The sequence below is a fragment of the Schistocerca gregaria genome, chromosome 1 (assembly GCF_023897955.1).
Source record: "Schistocerca gregaria isolate iqSchGreg1 chromosome 1, iqSchGreg1.2, whole genome shotgun sequence".
Taxonomy (NCBI): Eukaryota; Metazoa; Arthropoda; class Insecta; order Orthoptera; family Acrididae; genus Schistocerca; species Schistocerca gregaria.
This window is the reverse complement of record NC_064920.1, coordinates 166,867,437-166,892,831: the sequence shown is the minus strand read 5'-3', so window position 1 is coordinate 166,892,831 and position 25,395 is coordinate 166,867,437. Positions and strand designations below refer to the sequence as shown.

Genomic DNA, 25,395 nt, shown 5'->3' with positions numbered 1-25,395 from the left:
TGCATTATGTTCGGTGGTGAATTACGGTTCTGCACTACACCAGATGACCATCATAAGCGAGCATGGCAGTGACCTGGGTAGAGGTCCCATTCTTCCAGTGTTTTGGAGAGAGACAGTGATGTTACTCCTGCTGAATTGGTGTGGTAGCAATTGGGTTGACTTCTGCTCAGTCTTAACATTTTTCTCAGAAAGTGTAAATGGATTTGTGTGTTTATATTTACATTTATCAGTTACATCTACACCTACGTACATACTCTGTAAGCAAGCCACCCTAGGGTGCTTGGCAGAGGGTGCGTTGTATTACTATAGTCATTTCCCTTCCTGTTCCACTCGCAAATAGAGTGAGGGAGAAATGACGGTTTGTATGCCTCCATATGAGGCTTAACTTGTCTTTATCTTCATGGTCCTTCCGTTGGTGGGTCTATGATCATTTTGCAGTCAGCTTCAAAGGTCAGTTCTCTAAATGCCTAAATATTTAATTGACCTTACTGTCTCAAGTAGCACACTACTAATGCTCTATTTGAACATTATGGGATTGTTTTTCCTACTCCTTTGCATTAACTTACATTTTTCTACATTCAGAGCTAACTGCAATCTATCACACCTAGAAATTTTGAGGCATAATTCTGGTCTAGTGGTTGTGATGGTTTTCTTCACCATTACTGTTAGCATGTGAGTGTTCGTCAACAATGCAAAGCAAGAACAAGATGTTATAGTATCTTTAAAGAAGCAAAACTTCTGTTGTTGTAGCCAGTTGCATTAAAACATTAAATGTAGAATTTCTGTGGCATATGACATTGCTGTAAATTATTGAAAGCTCTGTAATCTTACATTAAAACAAATTATACACAAGATAAAAGCTTAAAGAAGCATGATATAACAGACAATCAGTACTTTAGTGTATACCAAAATTAAATTTCTCGTTAGACAGTATTACTGAAATTTTACATTGTATTAAAAGTGAATTGCAGTTTTGTTTTTAAAGGCTGTTTAATTTCATTCTTGAGTCAGCAGATACTTAAGGTTCTCTTCTGATGTACTTAGGAACCCCACCTCGTCTTGATGGAAGGACCATTGATTTCTCTGTCTGTGTGAAGCAACCTGGTGACAATCCACCAATGCCATTTTCTTTTATGAATGAATCAGTGTGGATAAAGGTAATTATCACATTAATTTGTATTTGGTATAAGTAAAGAATGTTTATTATAAGAAAAAATTTCTTTTACTTGAAAAGTGCATAAGTAATACTTGAATCAGGAGGAGCTGTTACATAGTAGCTGTAATGAGAAAAGAAGTGATCTGAGAATATTTTAGATTCACTATTCATAACCGCAAGAGAGATATGTGATACATGAGAAGCACACACAATAGAATTGTGGCGAGAAGTTGAGGTGCAGCACTAGAACATCACATCTCTCTCTCTCTCTCTCTCTCTCTCTCTCTCTCTCTCTCTCTCTCTCTCTCTCTCTGTGTGTGTGTGTGTGTGTGTGTGTGTGTGTGTGTGTGTGTGTGTGTGTGTTGGCATTACTAAACATTGCACCTGAAGATAATCACAGGCCGTCAATTCTGTTCCATAATTTATTTCTGTGTATCCCCACCCCCCTCCCCCTACATTTCTGATATAGTATGTTTGGTATATCTTACTTTTCTGGAAGACCTCTTTGTTCCATGCTGTTCTTCTCACACTGCTCATAAAGCTGTCACCTAGTCTCGCATGTTAATGTACTTCTTTGTCACTACTTCAATTTTTTTATATTATACTTGCACCAGTAATTGAAACTTTTCGTGTCTACCAACTGCTCCCCTGCCTGTATCCAGTTCACACTTCTTTGCATTAAATTTTAGGCTAAACTGTTGCACACCTTCCCAAATGTCTAATTGCTTCTGTACTTTCTCCTTGTTGTTCCCCCACACCATCAAGTGATATTGTTGTCATTCTGTCTCCTATTTTTCTTTCCCCTTGGATAATTATGAATATAGTCATAGAGTTTTAATGATAACCTAAAAAAATGAGGTTAAGTTATTAATTTTTGGTGTTGTCCCTTCAACTCTGTGCCATGTACTTCAGTACTTGTATTCATATTTAAGGGTTTTCTGCTTCTTTTCTTGCCTTCATGTTTTGATGTCCTTTTCTAACAGCCAGTAGACTCTTTCCTTACTAATTGGTTTGTTGAACAGTGTCTATCAAAGAATAATGACACCATGTGACTGGCTCAAATTAATGTTTGTAGCATGCCCCGAAAAGTCCATTGCATAGTGTTGCAATGATTGCAGTATAATCAGGTCAATGAATTGCGCCCTCAAGCTATTCCTTAAAATATTTCAGAATATACAGTAAATGTAAGGGGTGGATTGGAGACTCTTGGTTTGGACTGAGGAGTGGTTTCAGCATGCTGAATACATTACTCAGTCTTTAGGTATTGATTCAACAGTTTTGTGATGTTTATGCTTGTTTTATTGATTATGAAAAAGTTTTTGACACTGTTAAACATGAAAAATTGATACGTGTCTTAGGTGAGAAGGACTGGATGTATGTGCCATCCAACTGATTGGACGTCTGTTCTGGAACCAAAGGGATAACGTGTGTGTTGTTGGTCAGCTGTCAGAATTAGTGTTGATTACGAAAGGAGTTCGCCATTACTTTTCAACATCTCTTCTGAAAAGGTTTTTCTGAGTTGCTGTTCGTAGAAAGTATTAAGGAGTGGTGGTTAACTTGAGTTATAATCGATAACATCAGATGTGCTGATGACATTGTCTTATTTGCAAGTAGGTTGGAAGATCTGCAAGAACTACGAAACACTATTACTGAAGAGAACAATGCCATGGAATTATGTTTAAACATCAAGAACACAAAATGGATAATTATCAGCAGAAACTGAAATGAAATTTGATGCACTCTTGCACTCAGTAATGATAAGATGGGAAGGGTTCCATCATATAAATATATGGAGCCTCAAATCAACAATAATTGGGACTTACCTCAAAAAAAATTCTGTGGAACTGAACAGGGCTGAAGTTCTTCCCAGAAAATTAAGGAAGTTCTGGCTAGCTGTGACATAAGTATTAGACTTCTCACTCAACTTCTACTCTATGGAGTGGAGTCATGGGCTCTTACTGCATAATAAGAAAAGAAATTGGAGGAATTTGAAATGTGGGCATATCAAAGAATGTTGTGATACCGGGAAGAAATAAAGTCGCAGATGTTGCAGAACTGCAGCATATAAACAAAGATATAGTAAACCTCATTACCATCTAGAGAATAAGCCTCAAATACTTGGGCAATATAATGCCCAGCAACAATTAATAGAAGCTGTTGCAACTAATATTTCAAGGAAAGATTGATGGCAGACATGGTCTATGACATAGGAGATCGTGCTGGTTAAAGAAATGAGCCAGTGGTTTGGAATGAGCACAGATTTGCTATAGCCATGAACAAACAACAAGTGATGCTGTAATTCTTCATGCTTTCTTGGAGATCTTTCTAGAGCTTGGTCACTCGATGAACTACAATGACACCAAAATTGTCACATAGACCCCTAGATATTGCGATAGTGTCTGTCATAAAAGAGTCCATCGAGATCACGGAAAATCTTGTAAACTGTGACACTGGATACCAAGTCAGTACGGACTGGGATCGAGCTCTTGAACTTCTGAAAACGCAACACAAAACCCATCGAGATATCAGGAGTGGGGACCAAGAATACAGCCACGAGACAGAGCACCAGACACTACAGATTAGAAGACAACCTCTTTGATGCAGTTACCGCATTGTAGTCAGTGATGCTGCCACAATTGTGTAATAGATCTCATTTAATCATTAAAGAAAATAAATGATGGCAGAGTAACATTGAGATTCTATTCAGTGAGAAGGCCTAGATGTGTTATACTTTTTTTGCTAACATAGTGGAAGAATCCTTAATTTTTAAACTGTTTTAAATAATACAATTAATTAAAGATGTTTAAATTCAGCTGAGGGATTCATATATAAATAAAGTGTCAGCTCTTGAAATAGTTGTCGCAAATTATTTCTTCTGTTTCTCTGAAAATTATATTAACCTCATGGTTTGACAGAGTGTCTGTAAAATGTGTTGTCTTTGTTACACCGTTTCAAGCTTCATGTCAGTTTGACAAGACTCAGCAACTGTGCCCCATCTGAAGATGATGTACAGGTGGATGACTGAAGTAGTATGTAATGTTAGTTTTAGGGTCCAGTGGCAAAAACAACAGGAATGCCACAAATCATTTCACTATGCCACCTGTGTAGTCTCATCTGTGTTGGTTTTGTATATGCAGTTGGAACATTCCACAGCTGAAAGATTTATAAACATTATTTTATTGTTGCAGCCCGAAGATCAACTGTTCTGTTACTTGACCTTCACAAATGAGAAGGTAAACAAAATAATCCTTGACAATCTTCATGTCAATCGGCATGTAAGAGAAGAAGTCACTGGTCCACGTTACTGCCCATCAATTGAATCAAAGGTATTAAGGTAAAATCTGTATGCTTTTTCCCTTTGTCTCTCACATTCTGTACTTCTTACTTTGTACTTCTCCACCTGTGTAAATGCTGTTTAAAATTATACAAAAAGTTTACTTGCAACATAGGTTTTCAAATGATATGATTCTGGAGGTTTCATGTCAGATAAGTAATACATGTTACAACTTGTGTTGTTTTCATTTTAAAAGTATCAAATTTTTGAACCAAGTAGTGATGGAGTAATCCACTTATTTAGTGATCCAATGTCTCTGGTCCGAAACATAATTGTTTCTTTCGTATAATGATGTGGATTGTAAACTTTAGGACCCCCAAAACTATTAGAAATGGTTCACATCTTGGTAGACAGCAAGGACACACAATATTCAATAGCATGATGGAACAAGGTGTCAGAATTGTTCAGATGTTTGGCTTACATTCAGGAGATGGTTGGCTAAAATTTCTGTCCAGGCATCTGTATTTAACCTTTCCGCCTCTTCCCTAAGTCACCTTAGAGAGATACACCAAGATTGTTCCTCCATAACGGACAAGTTTTACATCCTGCCATTTCTTTGTCTGAGTTAGTGAACCATTTCTGATGTGTTGTGTGTCAACAGGATGCTAAGATTCAAACACCTGTCCTGTAGGTTTATGCAGAATGCAACACAGTGGTTCCCAAACCAACCTTTTAGGTTGATTTTTTATGTTTGCTGTAATTATTTTGTGCAGAAGTTATGAAGGCAGCCTTACAGGGGGATATAACAGAAAATGTAAACATTTATTTAAAAAATCTTTACAGCCAAATTTATTAATGAAAAAATCTAAAATTTTGCACGTGTAAAGCAAAAGAGCTGTGTTTTAATAGAAAATTATAATAAAATATGCAGGATTAATATTTTGCCAGAAATTTTAATTTTTAATTTTTGATTGTCTTTTTTTTATAAAAAGCCATCAATCAGATTCTAATCATGCAATTGATCTGAAAATTTTATTGTAGTGTGCTGAAAAGGTTATTAACCCACCAAAGTACAGTTATTAATTTATGGTAGAAATTGTATTGGTAACAGAGTTTTTAATTTTGCACATCCAAAATTAACTTTTTGCTGCATACAATAATCTAAAAATCAGAATGCAATTGCTGAAAATTTCATAGCATTAGCGCAAATACTTTTTGAGAAAAGGCTCCTAATAATGTAAAAAAATGTAAAACAGAGAAAAAGAGGTTCAAAGATTTTCGTCTCATACTATTACATGTAATAGGCTTACCTCAATTTTAAAATCCTCCATACTGATACTCCTCATCCTCCAGGTTTCTCTTCTCCCTTATTGAATCTGCTTGGCCTGTATTTGCAGGTAACACTCTGATTTGTTAACTGTCTATGGTGTAAAATGTTTTTGTGTGAACACACCAGGATATATACCAACTCTCTTCAGTAATTCAATTCTGCCATTATTTCTATTATTGCAACATAAAACTGCACCATAGATACCTATTTTGAGTACTTCAAGTCCACAGAACGTCCTTTTTGGGCATCTAATCCAAATTAAATTATTGAGGATTTAATTTGAATTTTATGTCTTTCCATGAAGACACTTCCTCAAAAAATCAGGGTTTGCAAGAAACCTGAATGTGACTTAATTGCATTCATAACAGGTTCTGGTAACGAGTGTTTGTGTGAATACATCTCATTTCTGTTGTATAACTTACACCAATCATCTTTTGGACACTGATTGTGCATTGGTGTGTTTGGTCAGTGGATAGTTTGTGGAAAAAAATTGCCCACACAGCACACCTCCTTGCCTCTAAATTAAGTGTTTTCTTCCTGATAACTATCCCATAAAATGAAGAGAATCAATTTCTTTCAGAGTAAGCCTGCCTTTTTCCTCCTATTGGTTTTCCATCCTCAAGTACTTCACCTTCCTTCTCTTTCGGCAAGTGACAAAGCCTACCACCAAGCCTCATTTGGATGTGGCCAGCGCTTTCCAACTCTTCTATTGTTGTATTTTACGGATTTTTATCTGTTACAGCTTTGAACGAAGAGGAGTCCCCATCACCAACGTATTTAGTAAATCTAATACCATACTGGTCCTCAGATCTGGAGAACAACCTCACAACAGCAGTAACCTCCATGCCACCCCCCCTCCCCCCGTTGAGCCACTATAATTTTTAGAGCATGCTACTGCCACACTTTTCTGGACACAATTTGTCACTGTCTTCATTGTTGGACATTTTCTATGTTGCACACTGGTGGCAGTATTTAGACATAATTGCTACATCTAAAACTTTACCTGAGTTAAAACCAATAACAGATGCAACTCCATGCAGAGATGTGTGACCCATTACATCCAGATCCCATCTACAGACACGCACATGTCAGTAACATTTGCAGGAGGTTCACTGTCATGAATATCTACTCCAGGATCTATTTCTTTTTTGTTTATTTTCACCAATGCCTTCACTACTTTCTTCAAAGAAACTTTGGCAACATCGCATACAGCAACGGGCATTTCTTTATTTATATTTTCAAACCCTGCACAAGGTGGAGGCCTGTTAAGAAAACCACACAATAAATTACCTCCTTCCCTGCCCTGTCCAAGGCATCTCAGATCATACACTAACCTAAAATTCTTTTGTAGATACCAGTGTCAGATTTTTGGAGGAGGAAAATGAAAATTCATAGCCACATGAATTACAAATTACTTTAAAGTCACAAGCTATTCTCACTCTTCTTTCTTCAACAACAATCCTGAATTCCATATTTTTACAGTTAAGACATGAACATGAAAACTTTATAGCTTGGCAGAGAAGCTATAAATAAATAAGTCTGAATCCAGTGGAATTCATATCAACATCACTAATGCACCTGTACAATTCTCCTGCCCCAAGTTTTGATGCTGAAGCTAAGAGCTTATGTTCTTCATTTTGAGCTGCTCCCTCTTTTTTTGTTGGTAAAACAATTTCCATGAAACCTCCGTTTCCTAAACATAGTTTTTCCACCACCTATTATATATAAATCTTGACTTCTATGCAAAGGTTTGCGAATTCAACCTTCCATCTACTAATATGTGTTAGTATTGTCAAAATGTAAATAAAGCACCTGCAAGAAAGTTTTCAAGCAAAGATACAGCCACAGATATACCGTATTTACTCGAATCTAAGCCGCACTCTAATCTAAGCCACACCTGAAACTTGAGACTCGAAATCAAGGGGGAAAAAAAAAAAATCTCCCAAATCTAAGCCGCACCTGAAATTTAAGACTCGAAATCCAAGGAGAGAGAAAAGCTGGAAGAAAAGTTTGGCTTAGATTTGAGTATATACGGTAGATGTCAGCCAAAGATATCGAAAGAAAATAGCCTTCACACTGACAAAAATCCCACTGAAGCAAGCAGTTTCTGAAATGTCAGAAATGGTGGGAGTAGCCACCAATGCAGAGTTAATTGGTTTAACAATTTAAAGGCATTTCTAAAGCTGCTGTCATGATAAAATTCACACATAATGTAGATTAAACTGTTTAGACCAAGAAAACAATATTTTTGAAAAATTGATTTTTTGGACCAAAATCCATTAAGTTCCAAAAACTTTGTAAAAATGGATTTGATTTGATTTTGTACCAGTATCTCTTCTGTCTAGCTAACCAATCTGGTCAACCAGTTTTCAACATTTCTAAAGTTTCTTTTTTCTTCTTGTTGGAACTGCTTATTGCATCAGTAATGCAAAACATCTCTCTAAGAGTTTGAAACAGTATGAAGTTACCAAAAAGAAAAAAAAATGAGTATTATTGTGAGTAATTGAGTAATTTCTGTTAGCTCTAAAAATGGAAGGTCATTGTTCTAGGTCTTAAGCTATCATGAGATGGGAAACAAGTCAATAGTTGCAACTCTGAGTTAGTATGTGAATTGTGTGCGGTTAGCACAATTCATAGTACTGCAGCAATCTAGGTTCAAGACACAGTCAACACACAGCTTAAACTAGTCAGCTTGTCATAAATGTTCATTAGCTGCCATGACTGACGGTATAAAAAGTTGTTCACATCTGTGATTTGCATCAAAACCAAACTATAGATAAATATTTTATCTTACATTCTAAACTGATTTCATTGAAAATATGTAATATCTATGCTTGCTTGATACTGACTGCAGCAAGTTCCAAGTTATTGGTCACCATAGCAATTTGCCTCGGCCATAAGATCAATAGCAAAGTTTCACAGAACACATACAACATAGGCTGTAGAGTTTAAACTTAGTATAGTGGAAGTTTTTTAAGTGCAGTAAAAAATTAATTTAATTCTGTTTATATTATTATAATATGTCCACTACATCTTTGTTGGGGAAACTTCTGGTATGGGATACATCCAGTATTAAAATCATTTGTTGTAAGACTTTCCTTGAGAACGGGCAAAAAATTTCAGTACCATGCTATTATTTTTTCAATGTTTTAACCTTTATTATTATTATTATTATTATTATTATTATTATTATTATTATTAGTATTAGTATTATTTATATTTATTAGTAGTTGACATTTTTTATGTTATTGCTGTGTTTTCTTAGGTTTGGAGGCAAGAGCCATCAGATCTGGCTTGAACCAGAAGGTCTTTCAAGTCATGTTGTGTATCCCAATGGACTATCATGCACTCTTCCTGAAGAACTGCAAGCTATTCTGGTTTGCCAGATAAAAGGTCTAGAGAAGGTTAAACTGTTAAGGCCAGGTATAGAAGATTTTACTTTGTTCAGCTCTTCTTCTTTAAAACAAACATTCATATCTTGCTAAGAATAAGGAAATAGTTACATTTTGTTTTGTTATTGTTCTAATTATATTTTGTTATGTTATTGTTCTCTTTAGTTCGAAGATGGTTTTGATTGCAGCTCTTCAGTTTATCATGTGCAAGCCTCTTCATCTTCGCATAATTATTGCAACGTGCATCCACTTGAACCTGCCAACTGTAGTCAAGTCTTGGTCACCCTGTACAATATTTACCCCCCTCTGTCCCCTCCACTAACTACATGACAGTTCCTTGATCCCTTCTTTTAGTCATGTTGTGCCATAAATTATATTTCTCTGCAATTCAATTTAGTAGTAGTACCTCATCTCTTTAGTTACCCAGTCTACTCATCCTCAACATTTCTAAAGCTTCTACTTTCATTGCATTTGAACTGCTTATTTGTCCACATTTCACTTCAACTATGTTCAAAAAAGACCTAATGGCACATAAATCTGTAATCAATGTCAACAGAACTCTTCTTTTCCAAAACACTTTCTGTGCTATTGCCAGTCTGAATTGAATGTCCACTCTGCTTTGGCCATGACCAGTTTATTTTACTGACCAAATAACAAAACTTATATACTGTTTCAGTGTTTTGTTTCATTTTCTAATATAATTGCCTCAAAATCACCAGATTTGGGCAGAGATGGAAGAATAGTAGGAGAATGCAGCTTGGCAGAAAGGAATGAAAGAGGAAGACACCTGGTCAAATTTTGCACTGAGCATAATTTAATCATCTGTAATAGATGGTTTAAAAATAATGAAAGAAGATTATACACATTGAAAAATACATGTAGAGAGTTTAAGGATTCAGACAAATTATATAATGATGAGACAGAAATTTCAAAACTACATTTTGACATTTCCAGAGGAAGATGTGGACGCTGACTGTAACTTGCTGGCTATGAACTGCAGATTAAAACAAAAAAAAATGCAAAAAACGTTCAAAATTTAAGAGACAAAACTTAATTAAATTGAAACAACCAAACCTTTAGAGATTTTCGGAGGGAGCATAAGGCAGTGATTGATTGCAACTGGGGAAGAGAATGCAATAGAAGAACAATGCAGTGGCTAGTGGACATCTGGATACCACAGGAGATATTGAAATGGACTAAAGGAGAAATTATAATAATGCAGCAAATGAAACAGGTGAAAAGGATTACAGTCATATAAATTGAGACTAACACAAGTGCAAAAACACTAATCAGGAATGGTTAGAGAACAAATACAAGGCTGTAGAAGCATGCGTAAGTAGGGGAAAGATAGATACCGTCTACAGGAAAATTAGAGAGACATTTGGAAAAAAGGTAAGCAGGTGTATGAATATCGAGACCACAGATGGTAGGCCACTACTAAGCAAAGACGGGGAAGCTATAATAGGAGTATTTAGAGGGACTGTACAAGGGAAATGAGCTGGAAGGCAATATTATAGAAAGGGAAGATCAAGTAGACCAAGGTGAGTTGGAACATTTGGTAGTTTGAGAAAAACTTGACAGAGTACTGAAAGACCTGGAGGATTTGGTAATTCGAGAACGACTTGACAGATTACTGAAAAACCTAAGTCCAAAAAAGGCCTCTGGAACAGACAACAGTCTCTCAAAATCTTAAAATCCTTGGGAGAGAGAGCCATGACAAAACTATTCCGTCTGGCTTCCAAGGTGTGTGAGACAGGCAAAATATAGAGGCTGTAAGTACAACATAACAGTTCCAGTTCCAAATAAGACAGTTGCTGCCAAATGTGGATATTATTGAACTATCATCAGTTTAATAAGCCATTGTTGCAAGCTACTGACATGAATTATTTATGTAAAAATGGAAAAAATTGATACAAGCATAAAAGGCAGTACTGCTCCTATGACATTATATCAGAAGATAGTTTAAAGAAAGGCAAATTTACATTTATAGCATTTGTACATTTTCAAGAAGCTTGACAATGTTGACTGGAACACACACTCTGAAATTCTGAAGGCGGTAGGGATAAAATAGCGGGAGCAAAGGGTTATTTACAACTTGTACAGAAACCAGATTACAGTTACAATAGTAGTAGAACCTGAAAGGCATACAATGGTCAAGAAGGCAGTGAGCCAAGGCTGTACCCTACCACCGATGTCATTCAATCTGTACATTGAACTATCAGTAAAGAAAAACAGGGAGAAATTTGGAGAAGGAATTAAAGTTTATGGAGAAGAACCTTCAGTTTGCTCATAATATTTGTTCCCATACAGGAAACCCGGGTTTACGGAAACCAGGGATTTATAATATACCTTGCCAATGTGGCATGTGCTACATTGGCCAGACGACATGAACAGTAGATATCAGGTGCAAGGAACATCAGAGGCACACTCGATTAAGACAGGCAACAAAATCAGCCATTGCTGAACACTGCCTAGAACTAGGTCATGCCATGAATTATGAAGAAACCAAGTTTCTAGCACAGACGCCCAGATTTTGGGACAGTTATAAGAGAATCAATAGAGATAAAAGTGACCGATAATCTCATGAACTGTGACACGGGGTACCAGCTAAGTAGAGCCTGGTATCCTGCTCTGGAATTGCTGAAGAAGCAACGGGGACAGTTGCAGCACTCCACAAATAGAAGAACTGAAGGGTTGGACATGGAAAACGATCCCCGTACAGTGTTTCAGGTGCACCAGACCAAAGATGGTATGCCCAGGATCGGGACTGATGGGCGCAGACCGCAGAGGGAACATTTAGAACTGCAGCTGTCCAAAAATGGAACAGCAACGCTCCAGCAGATCACAGTGAGCTGGAGAGGAGCACAGGGGAATGCCTGGTACCACAGATGGGATCCCAAACGCACCAGACCGAAGATGGAACACCCAGGAGCGTGTCTGGCGGGCACGGACCGCAAAGAGAACACCCAGGACTGCAGCGAATGGAAAAGGGAACGGCAATGCTTGAGAAGTTCGCAACGATCGGGCACGAACCGCAGAGGGAGTGCCTGTGAAGGGGGTAGGCCCCAGGCGTAAATACTGGAACAGGTCCACTCGAGGAGTAGTCTCGGGTCACACCTGAGGAAGGTAACGAGTTACACTACTGAAATATCGTGCAAGTACGACACTGACATCTGGCAGAACACCCGACAACCCAAGATGTCAACTTTGAAGTTTTCTGATGTCATCGTAATTCTGTGAGACAGCAAGGGATGTGGAAGAGCACTTGAATGGAACAGACGATGGCTGAAGTTAAGTGGTTATAAAATGCAGACTGCCTATAGCAAGAAAGGCATTTCTGGAAAAGAAAATTTTTTTTGTAACCTAAAATAAATTTAAATGTTAGTAAGTCTGGGTGTATTTAAATAGAGTCTAGCCTTGTATGGAACCGATACATGGACAGTAAGCAGGTCAGGCAGGAAGAAAACATGAGGATTCAGAATGTGACGCTACAGAAGAGTGCTGAAGATTAGAGAAGATTAGATGGGTAGATGAGGAGGTACAGCATCGAATTGGAGAAAACTGAAATGGAGGGAAGTGAGGGGGTAAAAATTCTAGAGGGAGATGAATACAGTAAGTAGAGTCAGTCATGCACACTGCAGTAGTTATTCGGAGCCTTGTGCAGGACAGAGTAGCACTGACCAGTCTGTGGACTGAAGACAACAATGACAGCATAATCTCCACTACTGCCTTCATCATTGATCGTATTATTGGCTCATACACCGAGTTAAAACAGGCAAATTATATGACTATCATATACAAATCTACTTCATCAGCTTCTCAGTATGCATGTTCCTCACATTTAATTATAATCACAACACAAGATCTCACTTTCTAGGATTCTAGTGTTATCATGCATAAAACAAAAACTTTCTCAAATTTCTTTTACATTGCTGCTCTCCAAATCTGGGATGAGCTCTCTGGACTCTGTACACAATTTAATACCGTGCTGCACTTGACTGAAGCACTTCCTTAATGTCCCCATGATCTCTTGCACTCCAAAAAAGTACTGCCTTATCTCTGAAGTAAATGCTCATTTGTTCTTCCAGTTTCACATATTTCTGTTTCCACTTTCAAATTACTCTTGCATTTTCTTTTTGGTCACAGTTCAAAAAATTAATCTACCTGCCTGTTTGTTAATTATCTTTACTGTTCTACTCTTCAGAAACAAATATAAACTTTTCTCTGCTCTGCAGCTATCATTGTGATTTTATTTCTGTTGTTATGTGTGTAAAGATTCCTTAATAAATGCAAGACTAACTGTATTCCATATATTGTAATGAATGTGATGATTTAAAATGAAAAATCATTGATTAGAAAGAAAACAATGCCTCTCATAATAATATTTGCAAGATAGATACATAATGTCGAGGATGTAATATGTTTCTTTATTTGTATTGGAAATTGGGCTCGCGAAATTTTCAGAGTAAAGTTCAACATGATGAGAGTGCCTTTCCTTTAGCACTTCCGATTGGAGCTTGTTATGAATTCCTCTCATGCTATTGCAGTGACTAAATAAGCTCATAGCGAAGTATGCCATTGTTCTTTGTATCTTCACAGCCTCTTATGTTAATTCAGCTTGCTAAGCAATCCAGAAAAATACACAATACTCAAAACTTGACTGACCAAACAAGCACACCCCCTCCACCTCCAACATCATTCAGGAAGTGTCAAGACCGGAAATTGAATGATTTGGAAGTTGTACGGGCCCCACAAACCGACATCATCATTTATATCCACCCAGCACTATCTGTTGTGATATGACTACTATTTCAAGGAAACATAGCATACAAATATACAAGCTGTGATAGCCCCACATGTGTCTTTTCCCCTATACATAACACCTTTTTAACATTAACATATAGTTATCACTTTACAAAAGTAATTTATTCATTGTAAATTATTTATGTTATATACAAACTGCCAAAAGAATTACATAAAAAATTGCGATTTTCTTTGTATTGTTGCTATACTTCATTTTTTGAACTTCATGTGTATTCTAACCAAAGGTTTAGTGATTTATCCTGAACTTTACGTAGTGAGTATTAACTCTTGTCATTGTTCTGTTTCATGAGTTGATTCTATCTCAGTTCCACACTGTAGTTGTTTCGTTTGTGACTGTGTAATTAGTTGCTAGCTGTTTGCAAAGTTTTTGTTAATTCCTGTGTATAAGTAGAAAATGAAAATACATTTTTTATATCCTTTACAGGTTATGGTGTTGAATATGATTTTGTAGACCCACGAGAATTGTATCCCACACTAGAAACTCAAAGAATTAATGGCCTGTTCTTTGCGGGACAAATAAATGGAACTACCGGTTATGAAGAAGCTGCTGCTCAAGGAATAGTTGCTGGCATCAATGCTGCACTGAAGGTACCATGCCTCACTCAGTAGTCATACCAGTTGGATAATACTTCTAAAAAAATCTGTTTCTCTTTTATGTGCTTTTTATAATAGGTACAAAAGAAACCACAGTTTACTGTGAGCAGAACAGAAGGATATATTGGCGTTTTGATAGATGATCTAACAACTTTGGGAACAAATGAACCTTACAGAATGTTTACAAGCAGAGCTGAATTCAGGCTGTCTCTAAGACCAGATAATGCAGACTTAAGACTTACTGAGAAAGGTATTTGCGGTATTTGTACTTTGTAAAAATGAAAAAATAAAATACTTTTGTCATGTATTTAAGAAACAGGACATGTTTATATTGTTATTGTAAACACAGTAAGTACATTTATGTTGCATATATATCACCTTATAACTACCATTCTCTACACAGTGGAATGACAGATTTTGTCAGTCTTTACCTATACTAAGGACTTTATGTTTTTCACCCATTAGTGTTTTTACTGAATGACTGTCTAGAGAACTTAGCAGAAGTATACTGTTGATTACGACCATTAATTACTAGGTTATGAGGCGGGTTGTGTGTCACACCAGAGATATCAAAAGATGTGCAAGACCAGAGAAAAAATCAAGACAGCAACTGATCTTCTAAGATCAATAGTGAAACCATCACACTTCTGGAGAGAGATATTGAAGCTACCACCAGCAAAATCCTCAGCACTAAAAAGGTATTAATCAAATTAAACCAAAGGAAGGTGGGTAAATTATACCTTAGTATGTAGAGTCTCCAAGAACTGTTCCGTAGATTAGAAAAACAAAATTGCATAAAAAATAATATTTTTGTTACTATTAAGTTACCCGAAGCTTTAAATAATGAACATCGTTAAACACATTGAGAAAACAAAATAATAACTAAAAAAAGCAAGGTAATGTGCATGCTTAAATTGGGAGGAATAAAATCTCTTGTGCTTCAGTGTTGGTACCGGATTTCACTGAAATGAGAGCTATCGCTATAAAAATGTTTTAAGTTTTGTTGAAGCACTGCTCTGCCTGCTTGCTTTTAGTGAGAAGATTATTTTATTTTTGTCTTATGCTGTGAATAAGCACAACTATGTAAGTCAAGGTTTTGGGAAAAGAAGAAACATTTCATTGGGGGGACATGTCATAAACAGTCTCAGTTTGTTTGATTGTCGCACAAGACAGTTTTTCATGGCAGTTTTCCCAGCAAGTGAACTGGTGACGAAATGCACATATTAAATGCCATGCTATTCATAAAATCCATTACCCTCACATGCATCTCCACTTTTCCTGAGTAATTGCACATGGAGTTACATCATGTTGTTTATCGCAAGTAGATTATGAATGATCTATAGTGATGTCATAAGCCTCAGTCACAGTGAAGATGATTCAAGTCATATTACCCAGACTGTCCATCTAGAATGTTGTTGAGAAGCTTAACAACAGACACCAGGAATGTTATTTTTTAATTCATTGCATGGTGTATTAAATATCTCTGTACCATATTACTCACCATATAGAAAAGGTATTGAGTGGCAGACAGGCACAGTGAAAAAGAATGCTATAAATATTTCAGCATCCAAAGGAAGTCCTTCATCAGAAATAGAAAACTTGCACACATTCACACAACCACAACTCTCCCACACATATCCACTGTCATCTTTGGGCATAATAGCCCAACAGCAGCTGCGTCCAAAGTAGCAACCTAGCTGGGTTGGTTAGTTGTCATGTGGAAGGTCACTTGGGGTGGGGAGTCCGTAGGACTGGAGCAGCTGAATAACATTATTTGCCAGGGTTTCAACTACATCTCGCCATGCCCAGAAATGAGAAATATCCTCCCCACTATTCTCCCACCCTTCCCACAAGAGTATTCTGCTGCTCACACTTCCTTTGCACCTCATGGCTCATATCCATGCAATAGACTATGTACAGGACCTGCCCCATACATTGCAACACCTATTCAGTCCTGTCACAGGCTTCTCCTGCCGCGTCAAAGAGAGGTCTCCTGTGAAAGCACCCATGTGATCTACCAACTTCATTGCAACTATTGTGTTACATTCTAGGTGAGCATGACAACTAGCAAACTCTGTCCATGTGAATGGCAACTGCCAAACTGCATCTGAGAGATAGATGGACCACATCATTGCTGAGTGTGCTGTCTAATACAAAGTGCTTCACTTTAAGAACTGCTAAACAGCCTGTGACATCTAGATTCAACTGCATCAACACCAGCATTTCTGAATAGTACAAATAGTAACTCGCCCTGCAACACATTATTAGTTTCTGTAACTCTCCGGGCCTCAACGCTCAGTAGTCCCTCTCCTTGCTCTTACTCCAGTACTACATGTCTTCTATCCCACCAGTGAATCTACCTAGCCCTTACTGTGTCCCTACTTCTATCCTCTGCTTCCAGCGCAGACTCCTTGTACTGCACCTAGCGGCCCCATTCTGTCCCCACCACCTGCATGCTCTCACAGCCAGCGCTAGTATCTCCTCACCCCTATCTTGTTACCCCGGCCCCTCCCCAAATCTCCTCTGTACCCACCCACTCTCTATACCAGCTAGATTGCTGCCTATGTCAGTCATAGTTGCAGTTGGGCCTTAGTGCCAGGAGACAACAGTGGCCATGGGTGTTGAGTTGGGCTTGCAGGAAAGTTTGTGTGTGTTTCTTACTTCTGATGAATGACTATGCCACAAGCTGAAAGATTTCTAGCACTGTTTCACACACACACATTCTAGCTGGAGATAACTGTCGTATGTGTGTGTGATGTGAGTCTGCTGGTGTTGAATGTTGAATTTTGTGTGTGTGTGTGTGTGTGTGTGTGTGTGTGTGTGTGTGTGTGTGTGTGTGTGTTTTCCTTTCTTTTCTGAAGAAGGCTTTGGTCAAACACTTCATTCTTTTCATTGTGCCCATCTGCAACTCAGTGAGTCATTTTTAGGGTGAGTAGCAAACTTTCCATATTGTTATTATTCCATCCTGTACTTTCCATTGTTTGGTCTGTACTACATGTCTTTACATAAAAATTGTTTTGTTGTTTAATCCAGGACCCTAGTTATCATCAGTTACAATAGTCATTACAGGGTACGCCTTAAAACTCAAAAGAAACGATATATGTGGCATTGCCATCATCACCACTACCATCATTGTAGTGCTGTGAGAATAGTGTGAATTTATTGAAAATATTTTTATGTGATTGTAAGCCAAATCATATTGTAAATCATGCCTAATCTTCAACATTCTTCTGTAGCAGCACATTTCGAAAGCTTCTATTCTCTTCTTGTCCAAACTATTTATTGTCCATGTTTCACTTCCATACACGGCTACACTCCATACAAATACTTTCAGAAACGACTTCCTGACATTTAAATCGATACTCGATGTTAACAAATTTCTCTTCTTCAGAAACACTTTCCTTGCCATTGCCAGTCTACATTTTATATCCTCTCTACTTCGACCATCATCAGTTATTTTGCTCCCCAAATAGCAAAACTCCTTTACTACTTTGTCTCATTCCCTAATTTAATTCCCTCAGCATCACCCGACTTAATTCGACTACATTCCATTATCCTTGTTTTGCTTTTGTTGATGTTCATCTTATACCCCCCCTTTCAAGACACTGTCCATTCCGTTCAACTGTTCTTCCAAGTCCTTTGCTGTCTCTGACAGAATTACGATGTCATCGGCTAACCTCAACATTTTTATTTCTTCTCCATGGATTTTAATACCTACTCCGAATTTTTCTTTTGTTTCCTTCACTGCTTGCTCAATATACAGATTGAATAACTTCGGGGATAGACTGCAACCCTGTCTCCCTTCCCAACCACTGCTTCCCTTTCATGCCCCTCGATTCTTGTAACTGCCATCTGTAGATAGCCTTTCGCTCCCTGTATTTTACCCCTGCCACCTTTAGAATTTGGAAGAGAGTATTCCAGTCAACATTGTCAAAAGCTTTCTCTAAGTCTGCAAATGCTAGAAACGTAGATTTGCCTTTCCTTAATCTTTCTTCTAAGATAAGTCGTAAGGTCAGTATTGCCTCACGTGTTCCAACATTTCTACGGAATCCAAATTGATCTTCCCTGAGGTCGGCTTCTACCACTTTTTCCATTTGTCTGTAAAGAATTCCCATTAGTATTTTGCAGCTTTGACTTATTAAACTGATAGTTCAGTAATTTCCACATCTGTCAACACCTGCTTTCTTTGGGGTTGGAATTATTATATTCTTCTTGAAGTCTGAGGGTATTTCGCCTGTCACGTACATCTTGCTCACCAGATGGTAAGTGTTTTGTCAAGACTGGCTCTCCAAGGCTATCAGTAGTTCTAATGGAATGTTGTCTACTCCCGGGGCCTTGTTTTGACTCAGGTCTTCCAGTGCTCTGTCAAATTCTTTACGCTTATTGTCCTCAAGTACATCGCCATTGTATAGACCCTATATATACTACTCCCACCTATCTGCTTTCCCTTCTTTGCTTAGAACTGGGTTTCCATCTGAGCTTTTGATATTAATACAAGTGGCTCACTTTTCTCCAAAGGTCTCTTTAATTTTCCTGTAGGCAGTATCTATCTTACCCCTAGTGAGATATGCCTCTACATCCTAACATTTGTCCTCTAGCCATCCGAGCCATCCCTGCTTAGCCATTTTGCACTTCCTGTCGATCTCATTTTTGAGATGTTTGTATTCCTTTTTGCCTTCTTCATTTACTGCATTTTTATATTTTCTCCTTTCATCAATTAAATTCAATATTTCTTGTGTTACGCAAGGATTTCTACTAGTCCTCGTCTTTTTACCTACTTGAGCCTCTGCTGCCTTCACTACTTCATGCTTCAGATCTACCAATTTTTCTTCTACTGTATTTCTTTACCCCATTCCTGTCAATTGTTCCCTTATGCTCTCCCTGAAACTCTGTACAAACTCTGGTTTTGTCAGTTTATCCAGGTCCCATCTCCTTAAATTCCCACCTTTTTGCACTTTGTTCAGTTTTAATCTACAGTTGATAACCAATAGATTGTGGTCAGAGTCCACATCTGCCCCTGGAAATGTCTTTCAATTTAAAACCTGGTTCCTAAATCTCTGTCTTACCATTATATAATCTCTCTGATACCTTTTAGTGTCTCCAGGATTCTTCCATGTATATAACAGTACAAACAGATGAAGAATTGCACACTAACCTAGAGCAGTGTAAATCCATTTTGTTAATTGCACCCAGAGAGGACCTCAGGATAATAAGGTGGACTTCGGAGCTTTTATCCTGGCCTTTGACAGAAATGTGTTTTACCTGCAAAAGTTAAGCTCGTGTTTTATAAGTCCTATCTCAGGCTCTACTTTCGTCCTCCTTTTGGATGTTTGTGGTAACAGAGATGTGAGCACTTGTCCCCCCACTGTACTAATGAGGCTATTTGTGGTGCATGTGGCATGACAAAGCACAAGAGCAACCCCTGCAGACAACATATTACAGGTGTTCACCAACATTTTCAGTTCTCAAGAAAGAGAAGAAAATCCAGGAATATAAAACACTTATCCACCTGCCTTATCAAGATGCTAAGGAAAATGACACTGCATGAGCAATATGACATCAGACTTTGCAAACATTGTGCCAAAATTCAGACCTAACATGATAAGGTCCCAGACAACAATTCCTGGCCCTAACCAGGGGAGTGACACCAGTTTTCTTGACCCCCATTCCCACACCGGTGTCAACCATCCCATCAGTGCAGCAGGAGTTAGCATGTCGTTCACTGTCACCCGGGAAGAGGACAAGGATGAAACAGACCAACAGTCTACTACTAGCCAGTGGCTGACAGAACCACACGCTGTGGGTCGTAGAACAGAACAGTCTTCTTCTGTTGCAGAAGTCAAGACAGTGAAATGTTCACAGAAACTGAAATGTCACAGGGACAAGAAGGTTAAATTGAAAGTTAAATTCTGTTGCTCTGATCAAGCCAGATGCCGTCACCCCAGAGGTCAAGCATATATTGGAGATGCAACACTTTTCACTATAGCCCATGGAATATACTCAGCCATAGATATTACAGTCTACAGCACAAGCTCATCACCCTTAATCCAGTAGTCCGTCCACCCATCAGCCAATAGAACATGCACCATGTTAGTCAATTTGGAAAGTCAACTGGCAAGCTTTCACTTACAAAGCAACTTCACAAAACCAGTCAGTAGAAGAGTATGAAGGAGTGATAATAAGATGCTGCTGACATGACTATACACATTTGGAAAGCAACTATACCCTATTCTTAAATCTCTTCCCAATGGATACAGGTGCCATTGGTGGTCTGGAAAAATAGCTGCTGCTGTCAGAGAACATCTCTTGGGACTTCAGCAACACAAATGCCATCTGTCTATGAAACGTTTAATAGCTTTCAAGAGCCCTCAAGCAAAGATGTAGTTTTTAATAAGGAAGAGAAAGCAGGCATGTTGGGAAAAGTGTGTATCATCTGTGGGAGGCCACACCCCATTGTCTCAAGTATGGACTAAATGCTGCTGCATTTATGGCCACCCACTGTCCACACCAGTTCCCGGCACCTCCTTCAGGGGCGACGTCTGTACTGATCCCAAGGCCATTGCTGAATGTTTCGCGGCACACTTCATCAAAGTGCCCAAATGCAGCAACAGTCATACTTATGTTTTGACTCACAAATGCTTGGCAGAGCAAAATTCTTATCCTTCCATGCACAAACTTTGAATCATTCGATGTTCCATTTAGTGAATGGGATTTCCACACTGACATTGCAATGTGTCGAGGCACAGCCCCTGCACCTGATAAAATCCATAATCAAATGCTTAAACACCTTTGCAGCAACAGCATAAAACACATTCTCTTGTTTTTTAGTTGTATTTGACTGGAATAGTTTCCCTCCCAATGGTAGAGGGTAATCTATTCCTATCCCGGAACTGTAACGAGAGGGATATATATACATCGCAATTTCAGAATGGCATTCTGCTACACAATGGTCTACTGATTCATCTGGAATCTGCACTGTGCAATGCTTTCACGCATCACCAACTCTCGATTGCTGTGTTTTTTGACCTACAGAAGGTGTACAATATCTGGCACCATGACATTCTGTATACACTACATGAGTGTGGCTTCTAGGGCTTGTTTAGTCATTTTAATCCAGAATTTCCTTTCCTTCTGATTATTGTGGGTCCAGTTAGGTCTGATCCCTGCAAAAAGATTTGTAGAGCAATCTGGGGTTCCTCAGGAATTGATTCTGAGCATAACCTTTTTTGCCATACAATCAATGGTACTTTGACTGCAGTGGAACCCATAGTCTCACTATCACTCTATGTGCACAGCCTTTGTCTGCATTACAGCTCTTCATCATTGTGCACCACAGAGTGCCAACTTCAGGGGGCCACACAGAAAGTACAAATCGGACCGGGAATTATGGATATCAATTTCCTCCTGCAAAAATTTGCGTCTTGGACTTTTGACTTCTGTCGTCTCACAACTGTGCGACCGTACCCATAACTTTACCTTGGTAACTAGTTACGTGAAGACTTTGAAATATACGCCAGCTCAAGGCAGATTGCATAAGGAAGCTTAATACCCTCAGATTTTTCTGCAGTACCTCCAGGGGTGCAGACTGCACAATTCTTCCACTGTTTTTTAAAGCTTTGATTTTATCTTGACTGGCCTATGTGTTGGCAGCACCATCAGGGTGGAGCTTGTTAATCCTGGTCCACCACGGTGGTGTGCAGCTGGCAATATTTCCGTACAAACACTGTAGCCATCCTCCTGGTGGAAGTTGGTGTCCCACCACTGAGGCTCACATGCCAGGAAGCCTGGCATGTTTATTATTGCCACCCACTAGTACACGTTATGCACCCAGCTCAAATCCTGTCCTGTTTTGGTGATTCCTGCCATTCCATCAGTGAACTATATTATCCTTATTTTCCATTGGTGAATAACAACTCCTACATTGAGAGTGTCCTTTACTTCCCTCATTTCCTCTTCAGTATACAAATTAAATATCACTGGTGACAATGAGCAAACCCACCTCACACCTTCCGTGATTTTACCTCTTGTACTGTTTCATCAGTGCTGTCCAACCCTGTTTGCTGCACGTGAAGAGAATAGATTGCCCTTCTATTCCTGTGGGTGACACCTCTCTCCATAAGAATGGATAAAAATAATTCTATTCCCGTTATCAACAGCCTACTCCAAATCTACGTGTGCCATATATGTTTCTTTGTTTTCTCAAATCTGCCCTCTGTTATTCACCTCACTGCTAAAATTGTTTTTAAAGTTCCCCTGTTTCTCATAAAACCAAAGTGGTTCTAATGTAATGCATTGTTAACTTTCCTTCCCATTCTCTGATAGAGTGCTCTTTTGAGGATGTTTTATGCATTTGATAGTGGCCTGACTATGGAGCAATTTTTGCATGTAAACTCTCTTGCTTTCTTTGGAAGTGCAGTACTTACTTTCTTTTTAAAGTTCCAGAGCTACATCAATTTCATTCTTGAGCTCATTTAAGTTTTGCTCCATCCTTTGCCCTAATGCCCATAAGAGTTCGGCTGATATTTCATCAATGCCTGCACATTTATTTCCTTTAAGTTTGAGTAAAGCTTATTGAAATTTAGAACTAAGTATTGTATCTCCCCTTTTATATTCATATATCATATCCTCATTTTCGTTTACTTATAGCCTGTGTAGGTCATTGCTGTTACATGTTTCATTTTGTTTCTACCTCATGATATCTCTCCTCCACAACATCACGATTTATATGTTTATGGATGCTGATGTGCACTTTTTTTTAAACTTCTTGGCATGTTAAAACTGTATGCTGGATCAGGATTCTAACATGGCATCTTTGCCTTTCTGCAGACAAGTGCTCTACTGACTGAGCTATCCAAGGACAACTCAGGATCCACCCTCACAGCTTCACTTCCACCATTATGTCTCTCTTGCCTTCCATCCAAACATCACAGAAGCACTCCTGCATAGCTTGCAGGACATATGGAAGGCATGAGAGAGGCACTGGTGGGGGCAGAAGGGAAAGGTCCCAGTTTCAGGTTCCTGCAAAGACACCCAGTTTTAATTGATCAGTAAGTTTCAGTTTTATTTCTATTGCACTTCAACTGTTTCTGCTTACTTTTGACATCTTTCATGTTCGTCCTTTCTGTATTAATTCCAGAGTCACATCTGGTAACCATGGCTTGCTGTATTCTGCCTTTCTCATTCCTAGTATCTTATAAGGTGCATTTCTTAGAAGAACATTCAATCAGTTTTACACACCAGAAATTCCATGAAATGTCATTATTTCTTTCATCGTGTATTCCATCAAGTCAGTCTGAATTTTTGTTTCCTTCAACTTACCTCAGTCAGGTTCCTGCAAAGACACCCAGTTTTAACTGATAAGTAAGTTTCAGTTTTATTTCTATTGCACTTCAACTGTTTCTGCTTACTTTTGACATCTTTCATGTTCGTCCTTTCTGTATTAATTCCAGAGTCACATCTGGTAACCATGGCTTGCTGTATTCTGCCTTTCTCATTCCTAGTATCTTATAAGGTGCATTTCTTAGAAGAACATTCAATCAGTTTTACACACCAGAAATTCCTTGAAATGTCATTATTTCTTTCATCGCGTATTCCATCAAGTCAGTCTGAATTTTTGTTTCCTTCAACTTACCTCAGTTCTTATATTTCAACCGCCTTTTTTTTTCCCTGAATTTCGACTGATATATCATTAGTATCATGTTTTCATCACTATCAGTACCTGCACCCAAATAACTTTTGCAGTCCTCAATTTCCTGAATGTTTTTACACAAAAATACAGTCAATCCAATATCTTGTTTGACTCCCATGTATCTTCCACCTATGCTTTCTTTCAACGTGTTTTAAAAAAGTGCGTTTGTGAAATCACTAACTCATGCTTAGCACAAAATTCTGTTAATATTTGTTCACTCTCATTTCACTTGCCAAGATCAAACTCTCACATTATTTTCTATTCCCTACTTTCATCTACAACTGCATTCTCATATCCCCTTTGAAATGATTAATTAATTCAGTGATATTGTCATATATGTCCTCAATTTTTCTGTCGATTGCATCTGTGTTTGACGTGTATATGTGTATGACTGCAGTGTCTATTTGATATCCGTTCAATTCAACCATCTATATTGTGTTTCCCCCTCATTATTATTCCCACTTCTGCTCTACCTTTATGTGACTCCCCACCACATCCAGTAACTTGCCTCCTGTAGCCATCACATTTCATAGCTTTCTACAATATCTAGTTGTATTCTTTGTGTTTCTACATTTTTCTAGTTTCTCATAATATTTTAACATTCCATGTATCCACTCAAATAACCATTTCTGTTGTATGACAGCAAAGCATGTTCAAAATGTAATCTTACAACACCATGTAAAAGGCTTTCTCTGATATAGAAAGAATGTCTAGACAGGCAATTCTACTCAGAACTTGCTCATTGATTTGACAAATAATTCAAATCTATCCTCTTGTGTTTCTGCTGGACAGGAATTGCTTTTATTCTTTGAATGCATGTGAAAGTAGACCCTCAACCCTCCATGCATAATGTGAAGCATAACTGGGCTAATATATGTATTAGGCTGAGGGTCCTGCAGCAGAACAAAAAATTTTATGGACCTTAAATATTTTAGAAAGTTGCATACATCGCAGTTTTCTGGCACCAAGCAGTGGTTCACTGACAATCTGAGTATCAGTTGCATGTTTTGTTGAATATTTTCACTTGCTGGCATCCTATACTCTTAGAAGTACAGTTTGTAATGGAATGCAAGGAGAAACAGATGGAAAACTCATGCAGAGTTGTGCATTTGAGTCCCAATCCAGTACATTTTTAAT

At 38.2% G+C, this 25,395-nt stretch overlaps 1 protein-coding gene across 2 annotated transcripts in view; it reads left to right on the top strand.

The window, feature by feature from the left end:
• The window catches only part of LOC126336114 (protein MTO1 homolog, mitochondrial), a 72,404-nt gene that overhangs the window by 42,931 nt on the left and 4,078 nt on the right, over positions 1-25,395 (top strand). The window contains exons 5-11 of one of the 2 annotated variants that reach the window (XM_049999605.1): positions 1,045-1,157; positions 4,345-4,490; positions 9,026-9,183; positions 14,401-14,564; positions 14,649-14,820; positions 15,106-15,268; positions 23,397-23,611. In XM_049999605.1, coding sequence (XP_049855562.1) covers positions 1,045-1,157; positions 4,345-4,490; positions 9,026-9,183; positions 14,401-14,564; positions 14,649-14,820; positions 15,106-15,268; positions 23,397-23,412 — 932 coding nt within the window. In that variant the 3' untranslated portion in view covers positions 23,413-23,611. Of the gene's footprint in view, positions 1-1,044; positions 1,158-4,344; positions 4,491-9,025; positions 9,184-14,400; positions 14,565-14,648; positions 14,821-15,105; positions 15,269-23,396; positions 23,612-25,395 lie in introns of those variants that run through there. The other variant, XM_049999596.1, reaches the window with a different exon arrangement.